We start from the raw sequence: 21,510 nt of genomic DNA, 5'->3' as shown, positions 1-21,510 counted from the left end.
TAATTCAAAGTGAATTTCTAGTCATGAACAGACACCCTGTCTGTTTGGAGGTGGCCAGCATATCATCCACAGAGAGAAGCAGAACAATGTTTATAGCTCCAGTGTGAAAAGTTATGTTCAACCATGCACCACATCGAGGTTGCTCACAGGACTGAGCCTGGAAGAACAGTGCTTCACATCCTCCTTCACAGTATTAACATTATTTTATTCATAGGAGGTAAAAAACTGGGGGTGGCAGGGTAATGCTTCTTCAGTGTCTTCTATATAAACCTGCACCACACAGAATTTCTAAAAACAGCATCATGGACTGCTACATTTTTTGAGACTTTCCTTTTCTCCTCTGTCCCTCATCAAATAAACAAAATAAAAACAACAACAACAAAAAAAAAAACAAACCAAAACCCAACAAACTAGCAGAAAAATACTTTGCAACCTGAAGGCCAAAACATTATGCACAATAGTGCTAGCATAGGTCCATGCATGAGCATTAGTCCTCAGCAGCATTATACACTATGCAAACCTGCTAAAGATGAAAACAAAGCTCAAGCACAAAAAGACAATTTCCAAAAGTAGAGAATGTCAAGTCATGAAAGGCAGTACTGTCAGCTCCTAGATTTAATATACACTCATTGCCAGACCTCTAATTCATTTTGCCTTGCATTCTGTTACCAATGGTGTCTGAAACCTGCTAATTCAGGTAGGATAGCAACAACTCAACTTTGCAACATGCTGGAACATTAGGACAGCCAGATGGCAGAAAAGACAGACTGAAAAAGGATAGTGTCTGGATGTCCTTTGCTGCTTTTTTTTGTTGTTGTTATTGTTTCATTTTGCTTGGTTTTTGTGGTTTCTCCTGCTTGTTTGGGTTTTTTTGTATCAAGACACAGGATGAATCATTCCCAATGCTGGAGTCGAATATGCACCCGTTCCTCCATCTTTCACTCTCTTGCTCTGGTTCTAGGAGAGCACTTTCCTCTCCAAAGCGTAGCCTGTATTCTTTGCTGAACTTATGAAGAAAACAACTGTAAATTAAAAGAAAAAAAAGACACTTCTCTATGTTTCAGGATGATCCCAGTCACCCTGTACAAAACAAAGAAGAGAATAATCTCGCAATGCAAAACACAAAAAACCTGAAGAAGTAAGTCTGTAAGACCTTTTTAAAAAGCATTCCTCTTAAATATGCTGACTTAAATTACACACAAGTTTTTAATTATTTTTTCTAATCTACAATATTTGTCTAAAGGCAGTAAATTCAAAATAAATTATTGAAAAGATATATTTTCAATTTGTTACATAACCATGTTTGTTATTATTACAGAAAGGGCAGACCAGCGCATCTAACTAGTTTTCACAGTACACTTTAATTAACCTTAATCACATTCCACCTCTCCCTAGTATTTTCCTTTTCCCTCTACTCTCCCTCTTATATAGCTATTCCTTGCAGCACTGCCACAGTTTGGTTTCTAACTCTCTTCTAAACAAAACCTGAATCACACTACTTGAAAAGTAAGCAGTATCCCCAGCATACACATTGTTAAGTGCAGAATAGCTTTCTGGTCATTCCCTCACGGTTTTTATTCTTTCCCCTGGACTGGCTTTCAGTTAATGACAGGTCTTCAGTTCTGTCCCATAACTTCTCATTATTCCTCCTGTTGAGCTAACAGTAATCTTCTTAAACACACACAAGATTTTATTCCTCCTGGGTGGTAAAGGATGTTCTGCTCTTGAAGACTTCATATTAGTTTGACATTATCATATAGTCAAGAGGGCTAGCAGCGGTATACCTTGTGTACCTACAGCTGTTTCCTGCAGAAAGACTTCCAGTGCCTTAACCATGTATTAATATGGATGTTTCCAAATTCTCCAGGAAGGCAGAAACCTTTGCACTAACAGATTATTAGCCAAAAAGATACAGCAAGAGTGGGGCAGGAACAATTGCCTGACAGCATTCCATAATCCGAATTTTCACAACTGAATCAATTACTTAGATCTCAAAATGCTGACAATTTTAGAGTTTACCTAAATTCTTGTCATGAAATTGGAGTTTTCTTAACTCTTAGATACAGTTGCTTATCTTAGAGATTTAAGTTTTCATTTTTGCCACTTTTACACACTTCAGAAAATAAACTATTGCAGATGTTACTATCCCTGCAGTTATGACTAATACTCGGAAACAATTTTACATCTAAGTGACGTCCTTTAATTTTTTCTGATTGGTCTTCAAATACACAAACACAAAACCATTGTGTGTTTATTGTCACGTAAGTGCCTTCTGTACCAACAGCAGTAACTTCTGATTGAGTTTTCAATCCTCTTCACCTGGAAAAATCACAGAAAGGGAGATAGTCCAAAGGCATACCAAATATAACATATTTTGGAGCTGTATTACACAAACAGTAAGCAAATCAAAGTGAAAAGTAGTACAGAAAACACATCAAAATATTATTCCTATAACCAGCAAACTAGACCACAACTCCTTGTACTACTACATGCTTTAGCCCACGTTATTTTCTGCCAAATGCCCACAGATTTTTTCCTACCTACACTCTTCCTATCACTGTTACAGCAAAGAATATGACTTGGACTCTTTTCCTAACTCATCATGGCTCATTGCCAAGTGTTCTGGAAAGCACTTGAAAATTTACATCTTTCTCAGTATTTCCAAGTGTAAAACAGGGCTAACACTTCCCTGCCCAGTAGTAGTATTGGGAGGATAAAGGATGCTTAATGAAACCTGTTGATGCATTACATAGCTGACAGGGAGAACAACTAAGCAAGACCAAAGGTACATGGTTAAGAAAAAGCTTCAGGAATACTTTCCTGGTGGTGCAGAGGAGCGCATTGTGGTAGAATGATAACATTCCTTCAGGTAGGGGAATACAAATTTTGGAAGGACAAAGCAGTGGGGGCAAAGAGAACCAAGCTCCTGGAAAACAAGACTAAACATCCACAGGTGAAAGCACATTAACAAAACCCTGGGAAAAACCCTACTTGGAAGGGGAAGTTCCTGGCATTGACTCCACCTTTACCAACATACGAACACAAACCATAATGCTGTCCCTGTGCACAAGGGGCTACACAAGCTCCTTCTCAAACCCAATGCACTCCAATTCAGCCATCACTGTCAGGGCTGTCCAAGCCTGCAGACCTATGGCATCCAGCCCCAGTTTTCTCGTAACATGTGTGACTCTTGAATAAAATGCTACATGATAATGCAGCCATTGGTCACCAAACAGCTGGGTGTCTTTTGTATGAACCAAGGAAATTTATGCTTGAACAAAAATGAGAGATGTTCAGGAGGGAAACAAAACCTCAGAATTTCTGTATACTCCTAATACTGGTATGCAGCAGACCATCATTCTTCACTGCATAATGCCATCCTTCACTACAGGAGATGATGTGGGGGCCTGTGTCCATGCAAAACCAAGTCTATATCCATTGCTTCTTTTTTAGCCATTCCAGCCAGTTGAGAAAAGGAAGGATGCTGGAAACGCTGCCTTGATTTGACATTTGAGAGACATGAATGAGGGAAGTAAACTAAATAGAAAATCTTCTTAAAGGCACAGATGAATGGCACTGCATCCCAGTGCTGAATGACTTCTCTCCAAATAAGATAATACCTCTGTTAAAATACACTCTTCTGACAAGAAGGAACATCAAGCCTCAGGGGATTAGAATAATTTAAAAAAAAAAGGTCAAACCATCTATTTTAAGGCTAAGTTCCCCTAGCGATGCAAGAAGAACTTTAAATTAAGCAGAGCAAGCTGTAAATACATAGCAGCTAACCTGGCATTTCAATGAGAGAAGACTTAAAAATGCACACATGTGCCACACCAGATACCACCTGTAGCAGAGCCACCAAAATACTTCTCTACCAAAGAGCAAACCTCAGTAAATCCACATGGCAGTTAGGAACACAGGGCAGCAGGGAAAGAGACAGTGTAGTTGCCTCCGGCTCCTGAAGAGTCCAAGAACTACATCTTGTGCATATAAAATGCTCAGACACTTCAAGGTATTGTATGAAAGCAAGCCAGCAAGAAGACATATTAAAAGTTATCATTCCATAAAACAACTTCAAATGTCAGAATTACATAAAAAATTACACAGGCTTATGTGTGTATGTTACACACATGGAAATAAACTCTTCGTATGCAAAAGCATAACAGGAGTTTCTAAGCACTGATAACTCTCAAGATGCTATCTAATCAGGAGTCTCCCCAGTCTTTGCCCACAAAACTGGATTTTTTGTGGGCAGCTCACAAGTCTCTGTGTTGCACAGGCACAGCACTCATGCACTCGAGACTGCTGTCGCCATCCCTGCACTGCAGCCACAAGGCTTCCTGATCCCAACAGCATCAGGCCTGAAAACCAAGTTAAACTTCCCTGTTGCCTTGATCCAAAGCTACTCAAGGGGCTCTGCTTCCTATTTTCTTTTCTAGGAGTACGATACAGGTATACGAAGGCTATTTCCACATCTCCACATCACGAACATAACACTCCACATGTGTTTTTCTCTGACCAAGCTGCAGAAGATCCTGCTTTCCAGAGCTACACTAAAGCAACCCCTTCTATGGTTGCTCCAACAAATATGAAGATCTAAATAGATCTCCAATCTACCTGGAGAGCAAATAACTGCCCAGCCCCACCACAGGAAGCAAGGAATTCTGTAATTCCTTACTGAATGGTTCTTCTGAACTTGTTTTCCTGGTCCAGGGCATGGGACTGAAAATGAAATATGCTGCAATACAGAGGGAACAGCCATCTTCAGAGAAAGAACAGGTGCTCCTTAAACCAACACTGACACCAGAGACTGTATTTTGTCAGCCCATGGCCTTGGTCAGTTGAGATTTGCAATTTCCCTGTATTACATTCTTGCTTTGTTAGCTATAGCTGCCATAAAGATCAACTTTTTTGGGTGCTGCAAGCCACAGACATGGGGTGGAAGAGGTGTTTCAAAAGAATAAGCACACACCTTCTCCTCTAGCCTAGACCAGCCATTTGGCAGCAACCCAGTGCAACATAATACATCCAGTACAAGGAGCAAATTGCCTGTGAGGGACTGCCCGGTACACTGACACACAGCTCTGCAGCACTGACATCCCTATACACAAAAAAAAGGGCAGAAACAAACTCCACTGCAACCAAAGAAAGGCTTTACTTATTTTTAATTTATTTTTTCTTGTTTTCTTCTTTTCCCCTGGGCTAATTCAGAAGCCCATTATGCTTTTAACAGGCAGTCATGCTGCACAGTCACTGGGGCTGTGTCCCTGAGCACTGGCAATGTAGTTGTAAGGAACTCATGATCTCCATGGGCACCCTTACAAGAGAAAGATCAGGCATGCTATCAATGAATTGGGAGTCCTTTCTGCATCTCAGTGACATTTTCATCACCATAACTGGCCACGGGTAGAATATCCCAGGAAGCAAACCCTAAAAATAACTTCTTACAAGGAGTCAAACAGTCCCTCAGCAAAAGGGGAGGGAACATTACTTACACACAGTTAGCACAATTTAGTTATTAAGAGAGGGACAACAAATGCCCAGAAAACAGGAGAGGAGAAAGGAAACAGAAGAGGAAAAGTGGGTGGTGAATCATACATCAAATTTTTCTTCATCACCAATGACTGCCAATTGAAAATGATTTCCCAAGACGAAATAAAGAAATTGAAACAGAAATCTGGAACCAAGTCTGCCCAGAATATTTTTAAATACAGTGAAGGAAGAAGCCTTGCCTGCTAAGCACCAGAATGAAAAGCATTATGTACTCCCTTTAAGCTGCAGCCACCTTGAAGGAAGGCCCTCTGGGGTCCTCTCCTCCAGCAACAGCCCACAGGGCCCTAGGTATCTCCATGGATCCCTGTGAGCTACAGAGGAATTTCTTCACCAGAATATCCTCAGAAACTTGTGGATGGGGAACCAGGAAGCAATTGTACAAGTGCTCCTGTCATGGCTGATAGCCAGGCAGTCTTTCAAGGAGCTTCTACTTGCTGGAGAAGCAGAAGAGAGGCAGAGGAAGAGCAGAACAACAAGCCATCCACTCCTCAGCCACACGCTTAAAACCACAAGCTCCCCAGCCAGCCTCCCTGCCATGTGCTAGTGGGGCTGCAGTCCTGAGAGTTCCCCTCAGACGTCTCATCTACCCCACTTGTAGCAGGCCTACTGCACACATGGCTCTTCTCCTCCTCCTCCTCCAAGTCACTCAGCAGCAGTGCCTGGCCTGCCAGGTGCAACACCTGAACAGCCAGGGCACTCCAACTGACTCCTGCTGTGGGCTTTCTCCCTGGCATCATCCCTTTGTACCAGCACATGGTCCCTCTGACAGCCATGCAACAAAGGACAACGCAGTCGTAAACCTGCAATCCATGGAGCCTCTGTGCACTTCTGAGTGACGTACAGAAGCTCACAACAAGCTCCAAATTCTAACAGGACATCCTGTGTGAGAAGGGAGTGTGCTATAAAGACATTCTGACAGGACTGGCCCTAAGCAAACACCTGGTTAGACTGTGGCAGAGTGAGGAGGGGATAAGCATGACAGGATTTTCCAGTTCCAGGATTGCTGTCACACTGTGCTTTTCTGTGTTTTCCTGCTCCTGAGCAGCTGATACATACACAGGCACAGAAGGGAGGGGCTCCTACCATCAGCACTGTGTTGCCATCCCTTTCTCCTCCTGCAAAAAGTCTTTTCTGAACAAGTTTCCCTGTGCCCTGGGGAGGACCCAGCCACAACTGCAGACACTAGGCTCACTTGCACTCACTCCCTCTTGATTTACAGAACTTCCCTGCTAACAGCTGCATTGCAGATGAACTCTCTTAAAGTGGACATGCAGTAAGTGAGACAGTAGGACACAGAGCTGCTCCAAAGGCAGCACAGCCATATCAGCACCTTCTCTGCTGCATACACAGCAACTGTACCTGTGCAAGAACTCCAGCAGCTCTGTCTGAAACCCATTAGCCACAGAGAATCCTCAAGAACACAGCCTAACAAAGAGAAACCACAGCAAGTGAGCTTACTTCTGGACATAAGTTCCCTTGTCCCCATCAGCTGATCACATCAAGTGTCGGTGGTTTTGGATGAACCAGCTCAGTAAGTATCAGACTACTGCTGGTTAGCAGACAAGGTAACAGTGTGACAGGGAGGCAGATCTCAGCAGTGTCAAGTCACTGCAATGCAGGATCTAGGAATTCAAAGATGCAGAAGGAAAAATTTAAGTTCCTCTGGCTCAGTTGAGATGCATGTTGCCTTGTTCCTGAGCCAGCCCCTGCCTGATAAGGTAACTGCAACAGTGAGACCCAAGTTTTTGTTTCCAAGACAGGGAAGAAATTTTGGCTGTGTAAGAAAAATGAGAAAAAACTTTTTGAAGTGAAATTAACATTTCATAAGTCATCAGGGAACATAAGAAACTTCTTGACTATCTGTGAGGTGGTAGAAGGGAAAGCTTTTTAAGCTCAACTTCAGGACTACTGAAGAAACTAAATGTACATAGTCACAAAGAGTAACAAGGCATAATGTGCTTCCTTAAAACTGTAACCAGGTCTGCAGCAACAAACTGCTAGAAGCAACTAGTCACCTGAGCTTGTCAGGAATATTTGATAATCATTAGTAAAAAAACCCAACCGCCTTGTGTCTCTTTTTTCATATCTCTGATGCTGAACTTGGCTGTCTGGAGAAGATGAATGTGTTATGAGAGCTCAACTCCCAGTCTACTATTGTAGAAGCGCTTTCACACAAAGGACAAGCTGACCAACACTTCACTCCTCTACATCATCCTTATTAAGTGCAAGAGCAATTCAGACAGACAGAGAAGGCTGTGGATCATTGCTCTGCACTGAAAATTTTAATCCAGGCAACTTCATAACAAGCAGCAGACACAACACAATATCCTAATCTGCAGAGCTGGCAGATTCTAGGCCAGATGACACACGAGTCAAACAAAAATGGGCAGAGCTGAAAGCCACTTTTCAATCTGCAATCCAAAAATCAGGAATATTTAAAGTAACACAGGAGCTATGAATCACTACTTTAACTTGCAGCGAAGAAACACATCATCACAATCAAGCTTTGTTTTTGCACAGGCACCAGTTATAAAATAAAGCTGTGCAACTTCAATGTTCCTAATCTCTCTGACACAATCTCAACAGAGGACATTTGATACCCAAAGCTTACATGGACTGGACCTGAGACAGGCAAAATTAAAATGAAGAGCACAGCAGTTATTTTGGCAAACAACAGAAAAGTCTTGCTTGGCATCACCAGGCTATACTCTCCAGTAGCCTCCAAGAAAAATGTTCCAGCAGGTCCCTGTGGGTTACAAGGGCCAGTAAAGACAAGTTCCTCCTTCTACATCTATTTTTTCCTCCAGCCAATGGGCAATTTCTTGGCTCATTACTCATGAAATGTTATGTGTTTTGACATAAAGGAATATGATGAAATAAATATTTTTTTAAAAAAAACCACACCAAGATACACATGGACATTTTCAGAATGGCAGCTGTTCTAATACAGTAGAAACACAAAGTTTATTTGGCAGGCACTGGAGACCAATATAGGTTGAGTTTTAGGAAGCTGTTTTCCCTGGAAAAGCTTCCAGGGTACCCATGTAATTTGAAATGTGTATCTAGAAAGTGCATCCCAGAGAAAGCACTGAACTGTCCCCTATGAAGTCACATTTCAAGTCAGGTGTATGAGATCAGGTCTCTAGCAGCAAACAGAGCTGGATAAACACACACATCTCACTCATCTCCAGAGCTGCAGGAAACTTTACACAGACTATATTCTGCTGCACAGGCAAGGAGACCCCTTGTGAAAGAGAGGTCCCCGTAAAAGAACAGGGAACAGAGGAAGTATGATGAAGTTTAAGGATTTAGTTCTTCAATCTCCTTTTTTTCACCTCAGACATCAGGCTATGTCAGACCACTTCTCCTTTTCTCACTGCTCCCCTGGGATTGAGAAAACCTCTTTCAAAAAAGAGTTGTCTTCAACATCAAGAAATGACATTTCTGTCTTCACAGCTATCACTTACCACAGTCTACACTAACTGACTTATCAGAGATGACACAGTAACAGCAGAAGATAAAGCACATCCAAACACAGAGTTACTCCGCAAGACAAGCTGCAGCCTACACCAGCTAACTCAGGTACCTAGAAGAGGAGTACAAGTGAAGGAAAGGAAAGGGAAGAATCCTTTCTATAGGCTTTCAGGAACTGGCTTTGGAGGCTTAAAATCCTTGCTCTCACATATGGCCTGTATCCACAGGAGCTTAAAAAGTCCACTGGGATTTGGCCTGGTGGGAACTTTATCAGTAATTTCCATAGATATTAATGTCTCATTTAGTAAATAAATGTTTTAAGTTGAAGAAACCCTTCTAGAATGAAACTAGTTTTTATTACCACAATTCTATCTTACTAAGCCTTCAGACAAACATTCTATACCAGTATATTGCTGTTCAGGAATTTCCCAGGCACAACCAGGTAGGTCTTTCCTGAAGCTGCCTGCCAGAAGGTAATGTGGTACCTTTCAGTACTGCAAACAACCAAGTGATACCACCTTTTAGTGTGGAGCACTGAGATTTTCGGCACTGAATGCAGAGACACCCCCTCACCAGCTCCGTGCTCCCCAGGCAGCTGCAAATCACTGATTCTCCTAGGACCTGTCCTTATCGTGGTCGACCTCCACAAAGGACGCTGCAGCACAGGGGAGTAATAGGACTTCCTCAGACTCCCTCAGTGGAGGGAAAACTGCCAAGCTTAGCCTCTCACGCACTGCCTGCCCACCACGCTATCAACTCTGATATGCAGGGACACTGCCCCAGCTCTGGGAAGGGAACAAAAGCATATGCAGGGTCAAGACCGCTCCTAGCCCTAGTAGTGGTGACATGGTTTTGCATCAGACATTGTCAATGACAGTAGTCTTGTGCTATTGATGACAGTAGTGCAGGCTGGTTAGAACCATGTTTAATAGTCTGCAACCTTCAGGCAACACTGAAACTTGATTTGCATGAACTCTAGTGCAGAAAATTGCTAAGCACAAAGTAAAGAACTAGAGTTACTTGTAGATACAGGGAAAAAAAAATACTAAAGAAGAGAGAACCATCTTTTCCCATTTCTTCCTTTCTACCTGCCTAAGCAACACAAATCCCAATGACTTATGCAGTGGAAGCAGGGTGCATTAACCCTCTCTTCAAAGAGGAAATCTATCAGAGCAGTGTTTCTCAGAGTTTAGACTGGAGGAGGAATGCCAGTCTGCATTCCCCCCTGCCATCCCAGGAGCTATAGGAGAGTGAGCCTGGTATTTCTCACTAGGATACTGTCCTTCGTTAATACATCATCACCCACTCTCCTCCCCTCCCTTCTCTTTTATGAGAAAGTTTAATCCTTTGGCTCACATGCATCTGGTAAATTTTTTAGTCCCTGTTTGCCACTGTCATCATGGCAACAGCCCCCAGAGATAACCCAGCAGCTCTGCCACAGCAGGCAGGCTGCCACTCCCTGCCTGATCTGCCATTTAGCCTTTGGCTCGTAGGCCTACAAAGAGCTGTGGCCACTCCCAGGCTCATCTTCGCAAGCATATTCCTTATCCTCCCTCAGAGATAAGTTTACATGGTGTTTGTTTTTCTTTAAAATGAACTGTGTCTTCATTCCCAAAATGCCTACTGAGACAATTCTCAGCTCAATTTTTGTGACTCTGACAGAATCAAACAACAGCATTGCAGAAAAAGATGCCACCTTTGCTGTCTCAGAAAGAAAAGTTTTGTGTTTAACACTGAAAATCACCTGTGGCTTCTAGCAAAGAGAAAAGATTAGCTAGCAAGCTTCTCTGAAGCACCACACTGACTTGGACTTGTCCCAGTGTCACAGGTAAGCACACTCCAGCCACAAGGGCTCGTGGCTGTGGATGCTTGTACAACAGCTAACTCAGGATGGGAAATTTGGGCAGGAGTAGCAGGACAGGGGATCACCAGAGAGATATGTAACTCATGCTCTCAGGAACATAACGTGAAAGTTAGATGCACACACACATTCTCTGAAAGGTCATCGCATTTACTCAACTCACATCTCAGAGACGGGGAATTCTCCCTTTGACTCTGCCAGAAGCAAGACAGATCCTGATGCCAGCAGTAAGGCCACCACAGTCATCTCCTCCTCTCCCGATTCCATCATAAAAAGGCAAGATACAACACTAACCAGCTCTCCTGGCATCTTTGTATTAGTCTCAGACATCAGTAATCAGCCACTTGCACCAACAACGAACTTCCCACTCTGCTCATATAAATTGTGGGAGCAACAGAAGTTGTGCAATATTCTCTGGGAGGGAAGGAGAGTAAAGCAGCATTACTAAAGGGCTATTTTCAATCAAAGCATTATAAATTAATATAATGATGGTTTAAAGTAACTGATCCATGAGAAACAAATGAACATTCAAAACAAAAACAAAATTAAAAAGGAAAGAAAGGCAGATGGAGAGTAATAGGTGAAAAAAGCTACAAGGAATCAAAGTCGAACAACTACAGACTCAGTTTCAGCAGAAAATTAAATCCAAGCCCCACTTATCTTTGGCTACCCTCAGTGTTCAGAAAGCTTACTTCTAAGATACTGCTAGCCCATTTCTTCAGAGGTATTCTGCAACTGTTCTCCAAAAATCATCCAAGCAGCAATACAAGAATGTTTGGGGAGATGTTACCAAAGTATAAAGTGGTATTTAATAAGGTATAAAAAGGAACATGATGTCAGCCTAATTCTTAAGGCCCCAATTTTTGAAGCATTAAGCTTATTGTCGTAAGGATCAGCAGCAACTACAGCAGTTGAAGTTACAGGGTCACATTTCCTCCATACGCTAAAAAAAAAACCCAAAACATCTAGTAAGCAACTCAAAATTTTAAGGATGCATTTGCCCATCAGAAATCAGTGCACCTCTGTTTTCTCAAAGAGGGTAACCCTGAGCACTGACATCACATCCGTTGCAGGCAAACAATGATGTGAGATACTCCACATTTCTTTTTTACAGCATTCAAGGCTTCATTCCTGTGCCGGTGACCCTGGTGCCAGGCAATATTGACCTCTTTGCCCAACTAAGCCAACAGCAATAGCTCACTCTATAGTCAAACACTGGCAAATGAATGTGCGTTTTTTTTACATCTGTTGTGTTGGTAAAAATCAGGAGTTTTCAAGAGAGTCCAACAGAGGAAACAAAATGAAACACCTCAAATACCAAAACAGGTGACAGATCAGAAAAAGGGGGTGATGCTTTCATTGTCAGGGTTGTGCTCACAGACAGCACAGTGGAGAGAAATTTTTGCACTAGCATGCTTCCCTTCTAAAAGCTGTCTTTACTCAATCTGGGGGGCCAGAACAACTAGAATACTTGAAGGGCGTGGTAGTAGTAGTAGTCCTCTCTTAAAAGAGTGAAACAGTGGTGCTAACCCATTGTTGGGGAGGAGGAGGGCACTCTTTAAAAATTTTTTTATGATCCACACATGAATCCCCCTCTGCTAGTGATGACTTTGCTACTGTCTAGAGAAGGAATAAATTTGGAGACAAATTTTCTGTGCTATACTGCAAAACCAACAAAAAAAGCGCACAGTTTTTTCACTGGATCCTTCTTACAAGAAATTGAAGTAGTTCTCCTTGCCCCAAATATCTACAGGCTGCTCAGCATCTTGCTGTTCACTGTAGGGATACCTACAAATATTTCAACCATGGCTGGCTGATCAGAGTAAATGCTCTAGAGCCAAGGGCTTTGGGACACGTGCAGGAGTTAGTCTAATCACATTTCTGCCATACACAAATCCAGTTTATATTGGGAAAACAAGAAACCTGACTCTCTCACCAAGCTCCTTTCTCTAACCTCACGCAGAGGCAGTAGGAATTCCTGCCCAATCTGTGTGCCCACTTCCCCCCCGCCTCGTCATTGTTAATGCCGGAAATTTAATACTCAATGTGACCACTGAGAAGACAGACACAAGCTGAAATCCTGTCTGCTCTGTTCCAGCTCCTTTATAAAATATACAGCGTAAACTGAGAGGCAACCTGGGGTAACCCCAACCATCACTAACATCCACAGTGAGAGGAAGCCAGCTTCTGGCCAGAGCCAGCCACAGTAAAGCATGGCTTCCACCACTCGCCACCCCGACAATCTCTGCTGGCTCTCACACCAGGGCATTTTCCTGCCTGTACTGGTATGTTGGGACAGGCAAAAAGCCAAGCCAGCCCTCAGCAGCCCCCCACTAAGCTCCAATCTCTCCTCCAAGGTAAAGGGTCTCTTCTTTTGCACAAGCCCTCCCCTTCTCCAAACAACTCTTCCAATGAAATTTCACTACTGGTATATATATATACATATATATATATATATATACACACACACATATATACACACACACACACACACACACACATATATATATATACACACACACACACACATATATATATATATATATATATATATATATATATATATATATACACACACACTCTTTGAACCCCCATTCCCCTATGCAGGGGACTGCAAGCAGAGGCAGGTAGGAAGAAGAGGGGGAGGCAGGCTGCTGGTGGGAGATAGAGGGCTGCTGTTTCTGACCTCAGCTGAGCAGCCTCACCACCAGCCCCTGCTGCACTCGTGTGCTGTGGTGCAGAGTGAAGAGTTCAGCCACTTGCTACCCACAAGCCCAGTCCATGAACTGACTGCTCCCCTGCAGCCCCCATTCCGCAGCACCCAGCCTCTTACACTCACTCCACCAGGCAGTTCCCAGCCTCGTACACTGCTCTGGGGGATGTGCAGCACTCTGCTCTGCTCTCTGATTCCTTCCATGAGTGCAAAGACCTCCAAAACATTTCCAACCCACTGCAGCTGCTCTGCTCTATATGCTTCCTAATCACAGCATCTCAGACTTCTGCAGGCAGCAAAAGGGAGGCACAGGGTGGAGCTGGGGCACAGGGAAGCTCTTCACCCAGCCCATGCTGCAGGAAGGGCAGCTTCTCTCCCAAAACAAATGACTGGACCTGATTCGGCTGAGCAGACACGGTTTGATTTCCCATCCTCTGCATTAAGGACATCTGTCCTCAACCTGCAAACATAAGAGCACATGGAGGACATCTATGACAGGACACTTCTGTGTGAGTCTGGCTTTGCACTGGAGCCCCCTGTGATCAGCTGTCGGGTTTGCCTGCCGTGGCAGAGCCGGCGGCCCCGCTGCAGTGCAGCAGCCTGCACACAGCCAGTTCCAGCGGTGTGCCGTGCCCCACCGAGACTCGAAACCCGGCAGCCTCAAGAGCAGTCCAAGGGAGTCTTAATGCAAGCAGCAGCTATGAACACGTACAGGACAGATCAAGAGAGATGTTAGCGACTGATGCTGCTGAACTTCCTCTGCAGCATTCAAGCTCAACTTTTTAGTGGCCAGGGAAACTACTGCTGACGCTTTCAACAAAGCATATTGTAAAGCCCAAATCAGCAACCACTACAGTACCAAAAGCCAGGACAATAGTTGTGTGGGAAAAAAGGCAGAACTGGAAGTATAAAGAGTGCTTTTTTTTTGTTGGGGTTTGATACACAGAAGTAATTCCCTGCTCCTCCCACAATCCACATAATCTCCTCCAGGAACAACGACAAAATAACTCGGTAGACTGCAAATTCGTATCTGGTTTACAAATTTGGAAAGATGAAAAGCAGGGAGAGAAGCCACCTCTGTTTCACAGTCAAAAGCAAAGCCACAGTAAGGACAGCACAGTGAAGTGGACTAATTTACAAGACAGCTGTTTTTAATTCTTTCATCATGAGATGTCACTTGCAAGAGTTAAAAGGTACAGATTTTCAATAGCAAATTAAATTTAACAATAGATGCAATACACAGAGGTTTTTCCTTCTGCACATAAAAAAAGGGCAGAAATACTTCAGATGCTGGCTGGATCACTAAATAATATTTGGTATAAAAAACATCCTAAAAATTAACAAATCCTAAAGCTCTGCCTACCTCTTTCAAAAGCCAGACTCTCTCTTGAAGTATATGCTGGCAAATCAAATTTGGGATATCTCCCTACTGTTACTAAAGCTGCTGCTTCTCTCTTGATCTTTTGATCACTGCAAGTAATTTTATTTTATTTGAACTCCACTGTAGCACTACTTGCTATGAATTTTCATGTTCAAAAATATTCTGGTGAAAGCCTCAAGACAACTTTCAAAAAATTACAGTTATTACTTCCCTCTACCCATAGTGCTGGTAAAAGTCTGTGTATTCAATCCCATAGGAATTTCAGATGACTGAAGCATTGTATTTCCTCCGTATGTAATAACTGCTGCTCTTATATGTCAGCTGAACACTGACTAAGGTGAAGTCTGTTTCTTCTTTTCCACAAGCATTTGGACCCTATTTAACATTAAACTTCTTGACATGATCTTCACTGGGCAGTCTTAAGCATCAACACAATATGAATAATAGCAAATACTTCACTAAAGCCAAAATATGAATTTTAATTTAGACCAGCTCTTACTGACAAAACTTATTAAAAGAGAGAAATGGCATCCAAAAATCACAGACAATATGAAAAAGAGACTCTCCTCTCAACAGCTGACTTGGTATTTTATGAAGGGTGAAGTTTACTAGACTGAAGCTGGACCTACACCCTGTCCATCCTCCCTGCTTTCACAGAGAAGCCTTGTAAAACACCATGCCTCTTCAAGTCTTTACCCTTTCATTGCATATAATTCCCCCTAAAGCATTTCTCTTCCTCCTTTTCAGACACATACAGTAAGCTTTTCAGCACTTCCCAGTTAGCTATCTAGTATTCCTCACAAGTCTTGAAAAGCACTGAGTGAAAAACTGAAAAACAAGAAGTACTGCAGGAGGAGAGCAAGGCTCTGTTACCATTGCCTTGAACAGAATCAAGGAAAGCACTACAGCAGGCAAAACTTCTGTGAAGGAGCAATGGGCTATATTTTACAGCAGTGACAAGATGCTGACTCCTGAAGTAGCTGTTACTGCATCAGGTGTCCATACAGGTTCAAATTCTGCTAGGGATAGTAAAATATGTTAAATGTAGCTATGCTTTAGTTGGAGAGGAGCTGGCTTTCCCCACATAAGGGCATATTCTAAACCTGTGACCATGCCTAGAAGAAAACCAGCAGCATGGGGGGGCAGATCAGGAGGATGGGTTACCCTGCACAGTGGTCAGCATGCAGCTGGGTGCCCAGGAGAGCCCTGGACAGAGGTACTGATGGGCAGAGACATGGACAGCCCAAGAAGTGCCAGCCTGAGGAAAGGACACATCAGGCAACACATATCCAGGATGCTGCAGAATTAACACCATAATTCTGCTCCTCGGGGAGACAGCTTTCTAAAACGCCTTTTCGCAAGACTTTCATTTTCAGGTTGCTGAATTGAATCTCCCTAATCACTGATTTACAGCTGCAATGTCTAAATAGCACACATTTTTCCTTCAGTGCTTTAAAAACCTATTCCAAGGTGAATTCACTAACTTCCTATCAAAATACTCAAGTCTTTTACTATAAGTACTTTCTGTACTTGTCCCTTGAGCTCTCAGCAAGCACAGCTGGAATAACTGAGGAACCTACATATTCAGCTGAAGCCACCATCCACTTTTCAGATTCCTCAATCCTCAGTTAAAACTTCAACACAACCTGATCAGTCCATAATTTCTGATACTCTTCTGTAGTAGCAGAAACATACATTTTCATTCTTGGTTCACCCCACACTTACCCTACCTAACCAGTATGTTTTTAAGCATATCATTCCCAGCTGCCTCAAGTTAACTAGCTGAAGACCAGGCTAGCAGCCTCAATGTATTTTATTTATAGGAAGGTATGAAATCTAAACAGTAAGTACAGATCAAAACATGGCCCATATTCACCAATACTTACTTTTCCTACTTGTTGGGTCATTAAACTGTCATCACCTTACTATGAAAAACAATTAGAATCTATACATTTCTCCCTCTGTAACTCATTAAATGACCAAACACTTAAAAACTGAATCAGTTTTTCTGAGAGTTTTGGACTTCAGCTAATATATTTTTGGATTTTCAACTATATTCAGCCTGCAGTTTTTTCCCATTTTTCTTATCTCCAGAGTTAACTTCAATACCCTGTTGTTCGTACGATAACAGTTTACCCTTCGTGATCAGTTCATCAAACTGCCCCCTCCCTCCTCCAAGAAGCCTGGTGTTCACTAACATCTGAGAAATGGCTCTCCTGAGCTTCAGTCCTCACCACAGGATGGACAGAGAAGTCTGCAGAGCAAACACAGTACTAATGGCCTTCAGCAAAGCAAAGCCACTCTTCAAACCTCTCCCATATTAAGTTGAACTAATTTTGAACTCAAGAGATTGGATATCCCACCTACATCAGCAGGCACTGCACGTGACCATTGAGTGGACACTGATTCTCAAAAGATCTGCAGCCACCTTGTTAACAATCCAGGGCTCCACAGGATGGGCCCCAGAACGACCTCACTCAGGCTAAATACCGAACACCTTAGCACATATGCTTGCTTCCAGAAGTAAAAAAAAATAAATTAAAAATCACTGCTTCACAGCACACTGCCACTGACACTACTCTTTCATACAAACCATACAAACTACAGTAAATGGAAATTTTTCATATTCTTCAAGCTGTCTTCTGCTCTTATCATCACATTTCATATTCTGGCAAAAAGGAGAATATATATTCTATTTTTCTTTTTTATAAGGAGTAGGCAAAACATTATTCACTTCTAAATAATTTCTCAAGATCATTTGCTTTCTCCTCATGCTTTTCTCTTTTATTTCTCAGTCAACCCCCCTACTAAGCCCTCAACCCAACTAGCAAGATAGTCAAGGGCTTCATACATTAATTTTGTGAAATCTGAAAGGCCTCTATAGACTTACAACTCTTCTTGTTCACCTTTTCTAGAGAGAGTTGCCTCTGGCATCTCAACTGGTTGCACTCCCTGTTTTCAGCATCTTTCATTGCAGTTCAGTTTCTCTCATTCACCCCAACCACAGGGCAACTTCAATCCCTATAGCGATTCCCTACACATTAAGATGTATATTCCTTTCATACTATACGATCTACTACCCTTTATGCATACATACATCCCTGGAAAGCAGAAGACTAACAGCTTGGAAGAGTTAGATTTTTTCTCTTTCCATAACACTACAGTCTCATTCCAGGTTTTACAAGTCTCCAGGAGTAATGAAAGCACAGGCCCCTTGTTCTAATATGCCAAGAAGTCAAATTGGCAAGATTTCTCCATCCAACGTATTTCTGCCTTTGAAGGCAGACTTTTTAGCTTCTAAACACACCACCTTTAACGAGAACATGAAAGGAGCAAGTCATAGAGCATCTATCTTTCAAAAAAATAATCACATCTGTTCTGGTAAGACAGATCTCCTAGGTAAAAAAGACATTCAGCAAAATAAGCCTGCAACACTTCTTTTTATTATGAGTGATTGGTACACACACATAGATGAATCTACCTCTAGCTCAGCTTGAAGAAGATCTCAAGAAGAAAAAACACAACATCACTTTACAGAGTATCCATTTCCAGACACAGGAATTTTTCTATCATCCCACACTACCTTCTTTCAATCTCCTCTTTGCCATACAGCTCAATTATTTTGAAAGGCCTAAATAATGACTGAAATAAGCAACTCCAGATCCCTTGAATGTATCACAGCCTCAACTCCAGTGAAGTATTTTTCTACTATATAGGGAAAAAAGGTAGATACAGACACTGACCTCTGGCTGACAGTTTTTTGGTGTTGATGATTTTTGCAGCATATTCTTGTGAAGAATTTTTCTTTACACATCTGCGGACCACAGAGAAGGCTCCCCTGGAAGAAAAATAAAGAGGGTAGGTGCTATGAAACTGAAAATGAGAATATAATAGCAATAAATCCTGTCCCCAGAGTAGACCAGATTAAGGACAGGGCAGAAGACATGCAGAGGAGGGACACAACACCTGAGAATCTGATGAACAATGCATGCTGTCTGATCAGAAAAAACTTCTAAGTCTATACGGTACTCAAGCCTCCTAAGGACTCCTCAAAACCCCTCACAGACAGCTCAGTAGGAAGAGCACAGAGCGAGGAGAGAGACACCACAGAGGCACAGAAACAGGACATGAAGGGATTAATAAACAGGAGACAAACAGCCCTGAACAGCGCTGCAAACACTAGCTGGTAAGTCCATCTCCCAGAGACGGCATCCCCAGCAGTCACAGCACAAAGCCAGGACTCATGTCTCCCATGCTCAAGTGCAAGCTCAGTCACAAAATCACTGCAACACTTTGCAAAAGTTACTAGTTCTCTTATATCCCTCAACCCACCTGCAAAATGGGGATAAGCATGTAGCTATTAATGAAGTGAGTAAAAAACTACAAGGTTTTGTACATTTTCTCAAGTTTAAACTATTGGTATTAGTACAACTATTCCAAAGAGAATTATTCTTGCAGAAGAGGTCTGAGAGAGGGAGAAGGATTTCTGTGAGGAAAAAGAGTGAATAAAACAGAGACCAAGGTAAAAAGATAGAGACTGAAAACCAGGACTACACAATTAGCACTTGGAAACAGCCCCTAATTTTTTTAAAACAACAAAAAAACATGGTGGGTAAAGAAGAACAACTAGCTTTACAGGAAAGATGTGTAAAGTGGAAATATGAGAAAACTAGCAGAGAATTCCAAGTCCTTCAGATCAGGAATGCAAACCCATGTCTAGGGACAAATGTCTACATTTCAACTATGAGAGAGGGGAACAGAAGCTGCACAAGGGCCCCACATACAGTTAGTCCTACAAGGAGCCTAAAATAGCTTGAATCGTCCAATACTGCGGAGTCCTGCCTTTTTATCCCCTTCCTCAACCTCTACATACAAACCAATGAGCATCAAGGTGAGCAGCAGCACTCGGGCCCGGGCTTGGTGACACACAGCTGCAGCAGTGTGGGGAGGGACAGGGACACCGGGCTGGAGAGAAGAGATGCAGCAGAGCCCAGCAGTTGCTGCAGGAAGGGAGGGAGCGAGCAGCAGTACCCACGAAAGCACTGTCCCCATAATCCTACCCTGGCCCTTTCTGCGCTGCTTCCCTGCCCAACTGCGCTCCCCTGCAAAGCCCTGTCCTAGGGTGCAGCAGCAAGTCTGCCAATGCGGAGACAAGTGCGGAGAGAGGGAGGGAAGAAGCGAGGAAGCGGGGAGGGAGGAGAAGCGCGGTGCAGCAGCACCTGGTCCTTTCACAGGGACAAGGAAGTGGGTACTGAAGCATCGCGGAGTGGCTGTAACAGTGTCGCGTCCCAGCGCAGAAACAGTTGCAAGGAACGGCAACGTGTAGCTGGGAGACGGTGCGGGAAGGAGAACGGGGCAGCCAGGTTCTGAGGAAGGAAAGGAGGGAAGAGAGGAAATCTCGGGGTGCAACAGGAGTGCGCAGCCCGAGACAGGCTGCAGGGACACCCGCTGCGGCGGGGCGACCCAGGAGGGCAGGAACACCTTTCCCTCCGGCGGCTGTGCCGCTGGGGTGGACAGGGGGCTGGAGAACAGGATTACAGCGCGACAGCTAATCCTCCTCCGGCTCCCGGGAGAGCCGGGTCGCCGGCACAGTGCTCCCGGCAGCGGCGGTGGGTCCCGGGGCCGGGGCGAGCGGCGGGGCGCGGCGCGGGGCGCGCAGCAGGCTCCGTACTTGCCAAGCTCCTCGTAGAGCTGGTACTCGTCGGTGAAGCGGGTGCACGTTGCCGTGGTGGCCATGTTCGGGCTGCGGGAGGCTCAGCGTCGCTGGGGCATGGGGCAGGGCGGCGAGGACGGGCCGGGCGGGCGCTCTGCTCGGCGGCCTTCCTCCTGGCTCGGCGGGGCGGCGCGGGCTCGCCCGGCGCCCGGCTCGGCGCTCCCCGCTCCGCCGTGCACAGTCACCGCTCGCCGGGGAGGGGAAGGAGGCTGAGCCTGGCCAGCACCGCGAGAACTGGCTCGGAGACACCCCGCGCCGGCCCCCTCCCTCCGCCGGCCCCGGCCCGCCGCGGGGTGTGGCCGCCGGGGGCGCTCCCGGGGCGCCCGCAGCGCCGTCGCCCGCCGGGGGCTGCAGCCGGGGCGCGGCCGCTCCCCCCGCCCGCGGGCGCGGAGCGGGCACTGCAGTGAGCGCCCCCGCCCCGCGCCAAGGGCGGGCGGACTGCGGCGGGCTCGCCCCCTCCCCACGCGCTCCGCAGGCGACCGGAGCAGACCCCGGCCGGGGGCACCGCGGGTATTTCTCTTAATTCCCCGCGCGAGGGGCGCCGGGCCAGCCGCTGCCGGATAGGCTTCCTGCGTGCGGCGAGAGGGGAGGGAAGAGGGAGCCGCCGCCGCCGCCGCCCTCCCCCGGGCGCACGTCAGCGGGGCTAGCACCGGGCCACCCGGCCCCTGCGTGTCGCGGCCCGCCGGCGGCAGCCGCCCAGCTCTCTCCGGCCGCTCCGTGCGCGGGGAGGGAGAGGCCGCTGCTCCCGGCCGCCGCCGCCCGTCCCGACCGCGGTCAGAGCCCGGCGCACAGCGTAGGGAACCCGGCCCGCTGCG

At 44.8% G+C, this 21,510-nt stretch overlaps 1 protein-coding gene across 14 annotated transcripts in view; it reads right to left on the bottom strand.

The window, feature by feature from the left end:
- Positions 1-20,957, bottom strand: part of CAMK2G (calcium/calmodulin dependent protein kinase II gamma) — a 119,214-nt gene extending 98,257 nt beyond the window's left edge. For 3 of the 14 annotated variants that reach the window (XM_015633077.2, XM_015633075.2, XM_015633078.2), the window contains exons 1-2: positions 20,654-20,852; positions 18,726-18,820 (exon numbers count right to left, since the gene is read on the bottom strand). In XM_015633077.2, the coding sequence (XP_015488563.1) occupies positions 18,726-18,820; positions 20,654-20,718 (160 nt within the window). In that variant the 5' untranslated portion in view covers positions 20,719-20,852. Of the gene's footprint in view, positions 1-13,996; positions 14,062-18,725; positions 18,821-20,653 lie in introns of all 14 variants that reach the window. The other 11 variants (XM_015633074.2, XM_015633083.2, XM_015633079.2 and 8 more) reach the window with 6 other exon arrangements.
- Positions 20,958-21,510: the final 553 nt, after the last annotated feature.

Source organism: Parus major, chromosome 6 (genome assembly GCF_001522545.3).
Source record: "Parus major isolate Abel chromosome 6, Parus_major1.1, whole genome shotgun sequence".
Taxonomy (NCBI): Eukaryota; Metazoa; Chordata; class Aves; order Passeriformes; family Paridae; genus Parus; species Parus major.
This window is presented reverse-complemented; position numbering and strand designations above follow the sequence as displayed.